The sequence below is a fragment of the Adiantum capillus-veneris genome, chromosome 13 (assembly GCF_014529385.1).
Source record: "Adiantum capillus-veneris isolate H3 chromosome 13, ASM1452938v2, whole genome shotgun sequence".
Lineage (NCBI taxonomy): Eukaryota > Viridiplantae > Streptophyta > Polypodiopsida > Polypodiales > Pteridaceae > Adiantum > Adiantum capillus-veneris.
In genome coordinates, this window is record NC_140943.1 from 117,752,005 (window position 1) to 117,767,183 (window position 15,179).

The 15,179-nt window shown below is 39.9% G+C and overlaps 3 protein-coding genes across 3 annotated transcripts; all 3 read right to left on the reverse strand.

Annotated features, from left to right (window-relative positions):
* Positions 1-9,312: 9,312 nt before the first annotated feature.
* LOC147444727 (uncharacterized) lies at positions 9,313-10,245 on the reverse strand. Its single transcript, XM_086527930.1, has one exon. The coding sequence runs from the start codon at positions 10,243-10,245 to the stop codon at positions 9,313-9,315; it is 933 nt and encodes a 310-aa protein (XP_086384056.1).
* Positions 10,246-11,154: 909 nt separating this feature from the next.
* On the reverse strand, positions 11,155-11,768 carry LOC147444728 (uncharacterized). Its single transcript, XM_086527931.1, has 2 exons — positions 11,554-11,768; positions 11,155-11,476 (listed from the first exon to the last, which is right to left on the reverse strand). The coding sequence occupies exons 1-2, from the start codon at positions 11,766-11,768 to the stop codon at positions 11,155-11,157; spliced, it is 537 nt and encodes a 178-aa protein (XP_086384057.1).
* A 394-nt stretch (positions 11,769-12,162) lies between these two features.
* Positions 12,163-12,868, reverse strand: LOC147444729 (uncharacterized). Its single transcript, XM_086528139.1, has 3 exons — positions 12,835-12,868; positions 12,442-12,751; positions 12,163-12,361 (listed from the first exon to the last, which is right to left on the reverse strand). The coding sequence occupies exons 1-3, from the start codon at positions 12,866-12,868 to the stop codon at positions 12,163-12,165; spliced, it is 543 nt and encodes a 180-aa protein (XP_086384265.1).
* Positions 12,869-15,179: the final 2,311 nt, after the last annotated feature.

A 15,179-nucleotide genomic window follows, 5' to 3' on the forward strand; every position in this document is an offset into this window, starting at 1 on the left:
CAAGAAGCGATAGAGATGTCCCATCGGACGTGCAAAAACTGAGAGAAACTATAGATGGAAATGGTGCACAATTCTCTCCAGTGGTGGGGTTCTATAAATGTTATATGCTCACAAGCTAGCTCAAAATTGATAGGCAGTGTGAAAACATGAAAATAGAACTAAACAATGAACTGAACAAAAACTGAAACAATAGACAACCACAAGCCCTCCAAGGCAACACCTTGTACATAACCAAATGACCATACAAGACTAGTCTAGTTACTCCAACTCTACCCAGTCCAGGACTACACAACAAGGTATAATGGGGATGTAGAGGCTGAGGTGCAATGGAGAATGCAGTGGGTGCAAAGGTACAAGACACAACGGAAAATCACATTGTAACTAGATAATAAGACTACAAGGCTCACAAGCCGGCCAACTGCAGACAACCAAGGTGAAGGGCTCCAAAGGCTAATGCCAAAAAGTGCAAGGCCAGTGCTCTAGAAGGTGACACACATAGTGGCAAGCGCATAGCAAGACTATGGAAAGACTCTTAAAAACTCTAGCAAGACTCTCAAGAACTTTCCAAAACTCTTTTTTCTATCCACATCACACTGTATATATCGACAAGCCAATGCCATCATACGGCCACCACATATTTGTTGCTAATGGAAATATCTAGCCAAGGCAACCCCTGGCAACTAAAAATATATGATGTTAGTGGCCTATGGAATCCCTTGGTGAGTATGGCCACTAACTGCTAGGCTGGCCACTTGACATCCTAGCCATATCGCTCTTGGGAAAACCAAAGAATTGTTTTCTTGTAGCTCTTGGATTCTCTAAAAAGAGTGGCCACACTCTGTATCATGAATGCTACCTCTCTCTAGCCAAGGTGGTCTGAGCCCCACCCTGGCCGATCGATGTGCACATTGGGGCCCATGGGTGGGGGGGTCCAAGAGTGCCCAAGCATTCGGACCAAGTATGGTCCAGCTTGAAGAGAATTTCCTCTAGAGAAGATCCACCAAGGTGGTCATGCAAGTTTAGCCTTGTAACCTCGCTACATTGGTGCTTTTAGCGGCCATTGACCTGTTGAGGATAGTAACAACACGATTTTTTTAAAAAGTTTTTTTACATGTCAAAAAGGTTAGCCAACATCTCATTTGGTGATCTATAAAGGGCAGCCAAATCAGCAATAGAAGTTCTCACACAAAAACTTTTCAATTATGACTGTTGTGCAGTCAGGGTTGTCACCACCTCCACCCATTTGGTAGCATAGTCTATGGCTATTAGATGGTACATTTTATTGCTTGGTTGGCCAACCGGATTGATCGGCCCAACAAAACCTATGCCCCACCTTTCAAATAACAGCCATGCTAAAGAGATCTACAAGGGAAGGTTAGCCTAGCAAGCTAGTTTAGGAGTGCACTATTGGCAAGAATCACAAGACCGAGCGTATTGCACTGCATCTCAAAACATGTATGGCCACCACAATTGAGTGTTTTTTGGTGGATACAGGCGTATGCACACCAAACCCTGTAAACACTTACTCAATTTTTTGAAGAAAGCCGTGTAATTTAGCCTACGATGATTTTTAATTGTGATGTAATTTGACAATACCGTGTCAACCTCTTTGAGTCTACACCCTTGTTGTAAGTGGCTGGATGGCTGTGGGAAAGCTCCCTTAACTTTTAAGTCAAAACCCTTAGTTTGGACTAAGGAGATATCATTATCTTGGAAGATTTGAAAACGTGCACTGTGGGAGCTTCTTGCTGCTACCAATTGTAATCCTCTTTTCTCATGGACTAGTAATCAGAATTCATTTTCAAATAGCACATTGCGTTCCTTGTCTCTTGCTCTACAATCTAAGTGTAATCATCTTCAATTCTGCTGTGGTTTGCAATGCTTTGCTTGTGAGCTAAATGCATTGATTTGGAGGTTAAAATGGTTGTTTTTTTTATGTTTTGACCATGGATAAGTGTTTCTATGCTTAAGGAGGAGCTTTCCAAGTACTTCTGTTTCAGTTTTCTGCACATTTTTTGTGATGGATCATGATTTATGTACCTTCCTAGACAGTGATAGAACTTGGTAGGATTGTGCCCTTAGGTGTTGTGATACCTCTCCTTAAGTTTTGTTGCATTCCAAATTCGTTTGGATGCCGAAAAGGCGTGATGACCTAGAGCGGTGAGATTGGACACATACTGATTGTCTGACTAGGAAGTAGTTGATTTGCTTTTGTCATAGAATGAGTAGCCCTTTGAGCTCACTTTGATGAGATCGACACTCTCATTAAGTCTCCGTGCCCCATTCTGAGTCTCTTCCTTGCATATTGACATTATGTTAGTACAAAAGATCTATGCTGCAGACGTTCGTCACGGCAACCCACTAACATTGGCGCCGCTGCCGGAGAAACCGATCCTTAGGTGGTGAGTGACTCAGTGTATGAAAAAATCTCCCTTCAAAGCTTTTGACACCTATTTCACTTACACATAGACAGTGAAGCAGCTAGACGTAGGTTTAGTGCTTGGTAGAGACTGGAGTCCGAGACTAGCCAATGCTACTCCTTAAGGGCAAAGAAAGCTGTGAGTAAAGTACAAGATAGTTCTTTGATTTTCCCATGCTTGGAAAGGACTGTTCCACCACACACTTCGTTGTTATTTTTGTATTGTTAAGTTCATTTAGATTTGCAGATTTATTTCAGTTTATAGGAGTAGATTAGGAAACAATACACCATCATTTGGAGCCAAAAGGATCGAGGAGAAAACTATCAAAAATCTTATTTTGGTGTTGAAGACCATAGCTCTGAAAAGTTGAAGAATGATGGTCATAGCTTCAAAACTGAACCAAACCCAGCAAAACCTTCAAAAAGGGGATAAAAACACTTGCTGAAAACAAAATGTATAGAAAACTTCCATTTTGCCTGTCCAACATGGATCGCGATCCATGTACCTTTTTGGCAAAATGTGCTAAAATTGTTTCCTTTGCTTAGAACAGGCTCTCAGGCATCAGAACCTTGAGTTTGGTCAAAAAAAGAGTGCTAGAAGACCACTAAATCAAAAGATTGGGATGAGCAGAGCAAAACCTTGGAAATTGGGGAAAACAGGGAAAAATGAACTTTTACTTGTCCAAATTCAAAAAGGGATGAGAATGGGGATCAACTAGAAGCAGGGCACCAACAAAACCAAAACTCATGTCCAGCTGCTTCCAAACATGGATCGTGATCCATGTTCCTTATAGACATCTGACAATAAGATATGCCCAATGTACTCTTGATCACTAGTTGGACAACTTTTCCAAAAGGAGCCATGGACAAAAAGTGACAAAACCTGACCAAAACACCAAAAAAGAAGTTGTTTGCAAAAAAATGCAAAACAGACACAAGATCTTACTTTTGACTTGGAAAAAACTGATCAAATCCAAAAATATATGGGGAATAGCATCACCATACCTTGTGTCACCAACTCACAAAGTATCAGTCCAAAATCTTGCCAAACATGGATCGCGATCCATGTACCTTTTTGGAATTTTGAGTTGATAATGGGAAAGTAGAAAACTGATATTAATTGAAGCACTTTATCCCAAGGGACCCTTATCAAAAGAGTTATAAAAGAGAGAAAAAGGGGGCAAAAATCAGATCAAGGGGGAAACCACTGAAACAAACCCTAAAACTGACTTTTGGCTGACCTAAAAATCCAAAACATTCAAAAACCATATAGCCAACATCACTAGGCCAAGGACTAGCTGTGGCCAAGTTTCAGTGCATACTGACACTAAGGAACAGGTTCCCCTGACACATTTTGACATCAAACTGGCACCATAGCTAGAGAGCATCACAGAGAGTCTAGTGGTCCTTCCAAAATTGAATTTGGATGCAAAAATCCATCCCAAAAGCCCAAAATTGGAAGGAGCTCTGGCAAAGTGACAAAATAAACCTAGCTTCCAATCCAGAGGGTCATTTCTAACATTTTTGATACCATCAGACCTCATAATCATGTTGAACCTGATGGTATCAACAAAAGTTCATTTGGCTTCCCAACATGGATCACGATCCATGTACCTCTGAGTCAGAACAGAAACAAAATTCTACCACACAAAGAGATAGTCCACAGTATCCTAGTGGTTTTTTCAAATTTGAAATTGAATCTAAATTTAAATCCCTTATTTTGTTCGCACGTGCTATCTTACATATTTTCTAGTGGAAGCCCCGAGATTGGTGGAGCATAGCCTATGGCTTTGATACCACTGCTACATAGAGAGCACAAAGGGCTTGAAAAATACCAAAAATAACATGCTACAAGTCATAAAATAATAGATCTCCATACTTGGAAAATCCCACAAGCACATAATCAATGTTATACATGATCTGGGAGAGACAAAGAGCGAGAGAGGTAAAGGAGAACATGCAGGTGCACCTTCGAGAGCAGAGAGCTACACCAACACAACGAGAGAAAAGAGGGCAGACAAGAGAAGAGTAACACAGACATTGGGTGCAATTTTCCCCCCATACAAGAGAGAGCATTTTCCTCTTGCACATATTTATTTATAGATTGACCAATGCTCAAATATGATTACAAAATATCCACCCAAACATAAAGTGACCATGGCTCTTTAATTACAAGATACCCATAGATTTTCTATTCTTTGGTATAGTCCATAGCTTTTGCCATGTGTCAGCTGCAATAACTACATATTTATCCATTTTGATTACAACACGCATTCCCATTGGTTGCTAAATGAAGATAGAGTTTTCTATGTCATACCACATCGTGAGTGGCTCAACACTCTCTAGTGGGAGGTGTACACTTGGTCAATGGTTCAACATTTGACATTCTAGTTGCACAAAATGTTTTCTTGTTATTACCTAGTGGTGAATTATATATACTACAACATGTGTACTAAGTTCCTCAGTTGAGACAAAGTTTGATCCCAATGAGATAGTTAACAAATTATGGGTGTTAGAGACTGCTTAGAGAGCAGTCTTCCAAATGCATTGAAGATCAATAGAGATTGCCAAAGGGAGCCCGTAGTGGCTAGCACAATCTCAATTTTGTTTTTGGCATGTGTTGAGCGAGAGACAAGATGTGTCTCCTTTGTGAGTGAGCTCCAATATGCTCACAAGACAGAGCTTTTAGCTGAGCAAGACATACAAGTAGACTCTGTAGAGATAAAGGTAGAGCGGCAGTGCTCTAGTGAGACACAAAAGATATCGGAGTCTTTGTAGACATAGATAGAGTGGGTATGCTCCCAGACATAAGTAGAGATGCTAGATATGGATTTCTTTGATATACTCATGATAGAGGCGGTTGATGAGTTGATGCTAGGAAACATAGTCCACCTATGGATGAGAGGAATGCAGCCATCCTAGTTTTGGCAATGACACATCCATACATGATGAGTATCCTTGATGATGCAATGCATGAAAATAGCAGTGTGATGAGGCTAGCACAGCCAAGTTTTGCGGGTTTTATCCGCGTTCAAGCATCTCATGTACAATCTACTAGTGTCAATGCTTGACCTAGCAACTGTAGTGGGAGCATTTGCAGCAGGAATTGTCAGTCATGTGAATGTAGTCTCTCACCTATTTTCTTGTACATATTAGTTTACCTAGAAGGACTCATTTATCAACAAATTCTCCTTTAAGTTGGAGGTTGGTGGAGTAAAGGCGACATGCCTCTAAGTGGGGTTGGACATCTAGTTTTTAACCATCCACTGACCACACTTTCCATATTAGTGAATTGAGGTTTTCTCCACCCACATAATGTTTCTCTTCTCCTCCTGCCCTTCCTCACACGCATGCATCCACACTGCAGCCCACACTCATCAATAACCAAATCAAACCATGACTTGATGTTTGAGGATTACATGGAGATGAGGGTGAAAATGGAGAATCCATGAAGTAGCTTGAAGGTTGGAAATTTGAGGCATTCAAGTAGGGTATGAAGCTAAGACTACAAATCTTGCAAGGAATATAGTGTGCAACAATGGAGAACACTTCCCCGGGGAAGTCACCTATTAAAAATGTAACCTATCACATGAGTTCAACAGAAGGGTATAAAGTTCTTGAAACTTGCAGAAAATATATATATAGAAGGGCAGTATTTTTTCAAATTTGAAAAAAACTTACAGATTTTAAAAGAAAAAGATATATTATATTCCTTTAAAATTCACAGATAAGGGGTTTTACAAAGATGTTTTGAACGCACGTAATATGGTAGTTTTACACATAGTGAACCCCCCAAGAACACTTCCCAAATGCCCCAATCAAGGATTTCATTGACGTGATCACAATCATGTGATCACATTAAAAAAGACGTGGTCATGTTAATTGTTAATGTGATCTTGATGGTGAACTGCAAAAACCAATAGAGCCAATAGGCACACCGGGCTTTTTCATTTTCCTCGCGGCGAGCTCGTCAGGAAAAATGAGAAAGCCCGATGGGCCTAAACTGTATATAGTAAACCTCTTCTTACTTTTTCATTTTAACTAGGCAAATCCATGGGGAGTGTATTTGAGTACCGGGTACAATTATCTCCTTGTGAATTGACCTAAGGTCACAGAGTCACAGGTCCTTTTTTTGGGCCGAGCGTGATTCTTAATACGGTAACCACTTCTAAAATATTTAAATCTTTCACAAAAAATAAAGGTATGAAGCCAAAAAAATTGAAACTTCAAAGGGTCATTCTCATTGTTGTGACGAAGCCATTGGTCCATAAAAGGGCCGAAGTTGGTTTTAGAAGATGAGCATATTAAATAACGAGTTGATAGTCAAGGGTCGGATGCCCTATACTAGTGTACTAGGTATATAAAGATCCTTGAAGTCTTGCATTTTTCACCATTATAGATTTGAATTGATATACATTATCACTGCACAATATGAGAGCTATAATCCTTAATTGGGTGAAATCAGCTTTTATATATTGAATTGGATGCATAAGGGGGCTTCTATCCTTTTGATTGGGTACAAGTAGTCCTCAATTGTGAAATTGTATTGAAGATTTTATTGCCTTGTTTAATGCATTGGGATATATAGGGAGTGCATTATGTATTATGGAAGATTTTTAGTGCATGAGATGGCCAATCATCGAGATTATTGCTTTCTTGTGTGTTTTGCAAATAATTATCATTGTTTTAATGTAAATGTTGATGATTCTTTGTAGCATGTGAAAATACTTATGTCTTATTGTTTTCAAATCCTAGAGGATGTATGCTAGTCTTTATATTTATAATTGCATTGACAATTTCATATCATTTTTGTATGCATAATTCCATGTAGAAAGTGCATTGCAATGTGTATGTTCGCTCAAAACATATGTGATCAATATATGGAATTGACTAGAGTGCATTGCAAATCTCATATTGTGTAGATTTGATTGCTTTTGTAGTGATTGTTTTTCTAATATATACTGAAAAGAAGAAAATTACTTTTAAAATTGAACATCTAGTTCTTATGTCTTCAGTATTAAATTGAAAGCAATGGAGCAAAATGTCGGCACAAGTGATACAAAGAAGGCAAAGAATAAAAAAGCCCCTAGCAAACAAGGGGTTTGAATCTCAAATCAAAAAAATTATTTCCCAGATTCGGCCTGACAGACAGACTTAGTATTGGAGTATAACTTGGCCTAAATAAGTTGAAGGTTTAGCCAGACAATTTCTACAGAATCCTTACAAAGTTATCATTGGTTCATAAGCTTTGAAATCCAATCATTCAATTCTGCAGATTGTAGAAGTTGTTTTTTAGAATGAGAAATACTCAAAATTGGCAGATTTACTGAAGCAAATGATGGATGGAAGTAAAGTGATCATATTTATGAAAACAAAAAGAGGTTGTGATCAAGTTACTAAACAACTTTGAATGGATGAATTTGCAGCTTTATCTATCCATGATGATAAGAGTCAAGCTGAACAAGATTGGCTTCTTTTTTAATTTAGATCTAGCAATAGCCCTATACTTACAACAATAGATGTTGTAGCTTGGGGTTTGGATGTGAAGTACATAAAGCACAAGAAAGAAAATGATGACAAAGAATGCACTGACATTGAAAATGAGGTCATGTTAGGGACGAAATGAATTCGGAGGGGGGAGTGTTGACGCATGGGTCAACAACACGACATAACTCAATTTCCATACCAAAGTCTTATTTTTTTGAGAGTTATGAGATGATGTGGATTATGGTTAAAAACATCATTTATAATGAGTAGTTATTCTAGTCATAGAAGACGAGGTGCAATGTCACTTCCAAATTGTAAATACAAATCCATTTGACCCCTTGAACTCGAGTGCATCCATGGAGCGAGCCAAGAGCAGTGAGCCTCGAGCAAAAATGAGAAATCAGTTGAGCAGATAGAAGCGAGCACAAAGTAGCTTGAGACAACCCCACCGTAGTAAAATCAAGCCCCATGTATTTAGGGTTTAATACTTCTATGACAAATACTCCAGTGCACATAGAGAAAGACGATCCTAAAATCGCGAGAGAGAGAGAGAGAGAGAGAGAGAGAGAGAGAGGAAAATTTTTATAGACCTTCATGAATGTTAATACTCCCTAACCAAAAATTGGTAGGGCAATGGAAAAATTGCATGCACCATGATTTCTTTTAAATCATGGGAAAAATTTATAGGGAGGAAAATTTGTAGAGAGCTTGTGTGTGTGTGTGTGTGTGTGTGTGTGTGTGTGTGTGTGTGTGTGTGTGTGTGTGTGTGTGTGTGTGTGTGTGTGAGAGAGAGAGAGAGAGAGAGAGAGAGAGAGAGAGAGAGAGAGTGGATTTGAGATGTACTACCTTTGCAAAAGGCCCAAATGATCTATGAGAGAAAAACATACATTAATCATACCTATGATACAATTATTTGAAACACGAATGAAACAAAAGAAACAACCTGAAAAGATTATGAGTGGTGGGTACAAAATGAGATAGTGACAAGCTAGAGGGGGTTTGAAGTGTGTGTGTGTGTGTGTGTGTGTGTGTGTGTGTGTGTGTGTGTGTGTGTGACAGTGACAGAGAGCATGCCATTCAAAGTTGACCATTGGAAAGCAATGGAGATTGCAATATAGACAAGAGAGAGTGCCATGGTAGAGTTGCAAAGTTTGCAAAACTCTTTGAATATGTTATGGATGAAATCTATCATATTCTTGAAGGAATAACCTAGAAAAAAAAATGCTTTAGTACCTACCTCTTACAAAAAGTTTATGCTAATTCATTTAAAAAATTAGGTGCTGAGTGGGTTACAAAATGCACTAAGTAGGAGGAACTAAATAACTGCAGTGATCTATAGACTATAGGTTTTGCTATCTTGTCTACCCTTCCAAAAACAAAATAAGACATCACCCAGGCTATAGCCCTTATAGCTGATTAGGTTGGATTCTGACTGCCTTTGTTAGCATATCCTTAAGAATGGCCTTTGGAATTCGTGCTTGATGGATATGCATGTTGTTGTTGACATCTTGTCCAAGTACAATCAAGTACACAAAATAAAGATGCTTGCAAGCAAGAAAGGATGCTTTTTTTGCCAACCTGCCTTGAAAATCAATGCACGAACAAGATGGGACATTCTGAATTATAACTTCTATGCATGATGTAGGGGCTCTACTGTGACCTGTCAGTAGTTCTATGGTAAAAATCTCTTTCTCTCCTTCCACTTCTACGCGGCTTCCAGTCAATTTTGCTGACATTTCTAATGCTGCATTAACTTGAGCATAGGCAGCCTTCGATACCCCTGGTCGATAGGGATAATTTTGATCTTCATTTTTGTTGGCATGGGGCTCTCTCTGATGCACTTCTTTGGGGATCAATGATTCCGTTGACACTCCAATCTCAAATCCTGCCTTCACAAGTGCACAAGCTTCTTGGATGTTGAGTTTGGTGCCCTTTGCAATAGGCCAAACATGCGGAGCGCATTCTGGTGGGTGTATGATGCTTGTGACCATTCTCCATGTATGCCTCACATCTGTGTTGCAAAAGTAGCAAAACTTTTGCTTCCGCCAAGAAGATAATTGACAGTCACTCCAAAAACATGGAGCTGGGTCTCCCGGTCTCTGCCTCAATCCACACTTCTTACCAGCTGTCCAATGGTTACACTCCACTCTACTTGATGTTGGTATCCTACGAATAGCCCACTTTGTGTCATGGACATTTTTCTCTAGAGCTTGCAACAATTCACTGCATGGTTGCTCATGTGTTGCATTTGACGTCTTATCTTGCGTGACATAATTATACTCAGGCCTGTGGCTACAAATTCTTGTATCCATATCCATTAATGGTCGCTTGGCACGCATTGTCCTCTTCTCACCCTTGAAATTAACTCTGTTATTGAACATTGGAGTACCCATGGAAGCATCATCCACTGCCCTAGAGGTGGCTGTTGGTGATGGACTAGTCTGCATCCTTGACATGGCTCTGTCAACTAAAATTTCCAATGTTGGCCCCCCTCCAATATATTTACCATCCAAGAAGGCTAGACGCCGGGCACACTGAAGATAGGCATTAATAAGATCAGTGACACATGCATCATAAAGACTAATTTTTTGCTTGTACCCCTCTCCGGCCAACCAACTTGCATGTTTGCTCTCAGAGAGGTTGGTCCTTGGAATCAATGCATTCATTATGGGCTCCCCATCCTTGACCATCATATGTCCCCAATGGCTAACCCTGAAATGCCACCAACTCAACCAACTATCTAGCTTTGGTATGTTTTTATCTGTTGTCTTGCTTGTTGCCCACCAGCTCCTAATCCTACGAAATTGCTTGAGTGCCGCATCTGTTGTTTTAGACAATCTCCACTTCTCACACATCTCTTTATGCTTTGATTGGTACTGGGAGTGGATATACCTCTGTGTGTGCACCCTCAAATTATCCTCCCAGTGCCATAGACAAGACCTTTCCCTACCCACCATTTCCTTCTTGTCCCCGAACACATATCTCATTGCATTCCAATTTGCTCCTGCCTCATCTAACATAAATCCTTGAAAATTGGCTGGCCTATCTGTGTGCTCAATCATAACCTGGTTCATAGATTCCCAAAACATTATTTGTGCTTCCTCATCCTCTTCTTTGAACTCGCATGTGGCAATAGTTAGAAGCTCTCCAATCCTAATAACATTACAAAGCCATGAGCCAAGGTATACAATAGTTTACACAATTAGTATCCACATCCACTTATTTATTTTTTAATACTTATTTGTTACTTACGTGTGATCATAAACATGTGCTCCCATTGTGTTCCAGCCTCCTTCTATTCGATGGACATGGTCAAAACAAACCCATGATAATCGGAGGTCTTCATGTCCATCTCTATCCATCCTTCTGACCACATCTACTCCTGAACCTGGGCCAGTAGTAGACATCTTGAATATGAAGGACCGCTCTTGTGATGTTGATGCTTGCAACGGAAATCGAGAGCCATGGAAGAACTGAAAGTGGCACTTTCTCTTTAGTTCAAGAATTGCATCATATCCATCACCCATTGGTCGAGTGGTCCTTCTACACTGCATCACCATTTGCTTTACCCTACAAAATACATAATCATGGGTGAACCAATTTTTCAAGAATACAAGTGTTTTGGTGCTTATAAGTTGAAAACTTACTTCTTCATGTTGACAAGGGTAAGCAATTCATGGGACATCTCATGGACCTCCTTCTCACTTATAAAATCCCCACTTGTAATATTGTCATCTGTGAAGGCCTTGAGCACCATCTCTCTAGCCAATATCATTTGTACCTTCCTAGGGCCTGCTCTATTGTCCATTGTCACTGCCTTAGCTACTAAGGCTTTTATGTTCCGAATTGATGCTCTAGACATTCCCTTAGGGACGATGTGTTTGTGCTTGCCATGGTGCATAAATAGCCTACTATGGCAAGAATCCCTAGGCATAAAGTAGTAAATTGTTGTTGGACAATCTTTCACACACATGGGAACATGCTTGCAAAAAAAGCATTCCAAATTTCCATAGCTCCCCATGGCTAGGCAGCCATTCTTTGGGAGCTTGGACAACTGACCATTCCAATGTTTCTTGTTAGTTTGATTAGTTCTGCTCCTAAATGAGCATCGCTCATTCATACATTGGAAAACCCCTCCACAAAAACTCTTCCTAAGGACAAAATTTTTTTGATTTCTTGTCTGAGTTTGTGGTTTTGTCCACAAATTTCCCTCATACTTTTGCTCCATACCCTCCATTGCCTTCCCCTCAATCATTTCATAGATGCAGAATTCTTGGTAGATCTTTGACCTTGCCCTTGTATTCACACTCTTGCATAATAGTGTGAAGCACATCATTGGGAGGGAGTGTACGGATGATCTGGAATGCAGAAACTGTTGTCTCAAAATTTAGAGTTTCTTCATCTAGCTTATCAAATTCAACATGATCTTCATTTTCCTCATCATCATCAATTTGTCTGCAAGAGAGCAAAAAAAATAGTGAAGAATTGTTCAAATTCAAACCTTCCAAAATGATCTTGGACTTACATGCACTTACATTGGTGTAGGTGTTGGACCAATTGGAGATGACTCAGGGGTCTGAAAGATGTCTTCTAGTCTTGCAGTGTAATTTTTAGATAATGATTCCTCCAAGATGAAGTATGCCTCCATATAAACCCCCGCATAGGTGGGAAGAGGTGCCAAAACATTAAACTCTTGTCCCTCCTGAACAAGAGCCTCGACAATGACCCTAGTTGTACCACACAACTTCTCTTGCAGGAGCTTGACGGGAAGGAGGCATTTTCCATGGATGAATGGAATGTTGATGGACTGTCCGGACACAGATTGCAAGAAAATTTTAGCTTCCCTGCATAAAAGAGAACTTTCAATCAGATCAACACCATATCCATAGTTAATAATTTTGAGTAAATTGAACACGTGTCAAGTCAACAACAACTCTGTAAAGTTAACAATTTCACATTCATTCAAAAACACTACTGTCTCAATTCGAGTTTTTTTTAAAAATGAAATTCTGACAAATGCTTTAAAAATGTTAATCTTGAGAAATGTTTTAAAAAACGTTAATCTAGCGAAATGGTTGTAAAAGTTAATAATTTCACAGACATTCGAAAACACTACTATCAATCCCAGTTTTTTTTTAAAAATGAAATTCTGAGAAATGTTTAAAAAATGTTAATTTTGAGACATGTTTAAGAATACGTTAATCTGGAGAAACGGTTGAAGAAAGTTAGTTTGGTTTTTTAATTATATTCTAACTTTTCAAAACATTTTTATTGCCCTTCAAATGTTCAACTTTTTAAATGCACACTGCTTATTCTTAATCGTTCATATTGTTTGCTTGGTTTCCATCCTTTGCAACGCCATGAGGAAGGCAAGGCTCTTGCAAACGTCGCCACTGGCCAAATACTTCCACCCCTTAAGCCCCAAGAAAACAGCAAAGGTAAGCTTAACCTTTTGATTTAAGGACCATCTTTCTCAAATCTTTAAGCACGCTGAGCGCGCTTAAAGATCTGAGAAAAGAGAAGGTGAATTTGACAGCAAATGAGAGCATTTGAGTTGAGCGTAGGTGTGAGAGGAATGGAAGATTCCTGTTGCTGTGTGTATTGAGCTGTTGCTGTGTGTATTGAGCAGGTGGTAGCACTGTTGAAGCTTGCATCACTACTAGTTCGTGGTAGCAACAGAGCTCAGAGAGAGAGAGAGAGAGAGAGAGAGAGAGAGAGAGAGAGAGAGAGAGAGAGAGCTCCTATGAGAGACATTGTGTATAGTAAAGCTCCCTTAACACCTCAAACAGCGTGAGATGCAGGGTGTGAGTTGTCGATGGAGAACTGGAGAGCAAAGCCAGGAGGGGTCAGCGTGACTGCGAATGGAGAACACACACACACACACACACACACACACACACAGAGTCACTTACATATTTGCAGAAAGAACAGATAGATTCTTCACATAAAGATCCAGGAGAATGGAGAAGAGCAAAATGATAAGTGGTAGTATAGAGGTGGTGCGAGATTTGTAAAGTGATAAATGTGCCAGCTGTAATGATTTCAACTCGCCATAATGACTCTAACACACCACAACTACCCATAATTTAGTTAATGGTTGGAGCGAGATTCGTGGTGATAAATGTGTCGACCGTAATGATTTTAACTTGCCATAATGACTCTAACGCAACACAACTACCCATAATTTAGTTAATGGCTGATCTTGTCCTTTCCAATGTGTCCGATTCAGTCATTCATATGTCTTTTAACTAGATTTCATATAATCGAGAATTTTCATTCTTTCAAAGTGTTTATGCACTTCACAAGATCGAATTGTGAGGATGGTAAGTGTGAGGCAGATATTATGAGTATGGTAACTATGCCTAAGAGAAGGAAAATTGTGCAGGGTGCAGGGGATTTTGGAGCAACATACAAGAGAAGAGGTAGACCATCAAAGCAGGACAACTTCAATAGGTCAATTGCAAGAGCAGGTAATCAAGAGCATTCTCAAGTAAGTCAAAAGGATGCTGAAGATGTTGAGGAAAATGGTGGTGCTGAGGAGCTGGTTGATAGTATTGTTCATGACTTGGAGCAAGAAAACGTTGAGAATGTAGTGGATCAAGTTGCTATTGGGAGAGAGGAGCAGGAAGCTGATACTCAGAGAACTCAGGAAGCTTTTGCGAAACTTGGGGATGGATTACAATTCTATCCACGCTTGTCCTAATGACTGCATTCTTTTCAGAGGGGAATACATAGACATGGAGAAGTGTCCGAAATGTGATTCCGAAAGATATCGAGTAGATCTCCACGGGACAAAAATTCCACAAAAGGTTTTGCGACATTTCCCTCTGCTTCCTCGCATCAAGCATTTCTTCGAATGTAAGTCCATGGCCGCCCTAGCATCATGGCATGAGGAGAATAAATCTTCGGATGGTGTGCTACGAATTCCTGCAGATTGCGTAGCGTGGAAACATATAGATGGAATATGGTCGGATTTTGCCAGGGAAGCTCGAAATTTGCGCTTAGGCCTGGCTATGGATGGCGTAAATCCATTTGGTCAAAGATCAACATCTTACAGTGTATGGCCCGTTGTCATCGTCAACTACAACATTCCCCCGTGGTTGACTACGAAGAAGGGGCACCTATGGCTAAGCTTGATTGTGCCAGGGCGATATAAAGTGGGGAATATGGATGTGTATCTTCGTCCACTATTGGAAGAGCTACAACAATTGTGGATTGGCATAGAGGTGGTGGATATGAGCCGACACACAGGACGACGGAATGCTTTGATCAG

Coding starts and splice junctions, on each gene's coding strand:
- LOC147444727 (XM_086527930.1), bottom strand. CDS start 10,245: ATGCGTGCCAAGCGACCATTAATGGATATGGATACAAGAATTTGTAGC.
- LOC147444728 (XM_086527931.1), bottom strand. CDS start 11,768: ATGTCTAGAGCATCAATTCGGAACATAAAAGCCTTAGTAGCTAAGGCA. Junction 11,477..11,553: donor ACCCTTGTCAACATGAAGAA/GTAAGTTTTCAA, acceptor TGTATTTTGTAG/GGTAAAGCAAATGGTGATGC.
- LOC147444729 (XM_086528139.1), bottom strand. CDS start 12,868: ATGAATGTGAAATTGTTAACTTTACAGAGTTGTT. Junction 12,752..12,834: donor GTTAACTTTACAGAGTTGTT/GTTGACTTGACA, acceptor CTCTTTTATGCA/GGGAAGCTAAAATTTTCTTG. Junction 12,362..12,441: donor GGTCCAACACCTACACCAAT/GTAAGTGCATGT, acceptor GCTCTCTTGCAG/ACAAATTGATGATGATGAGG.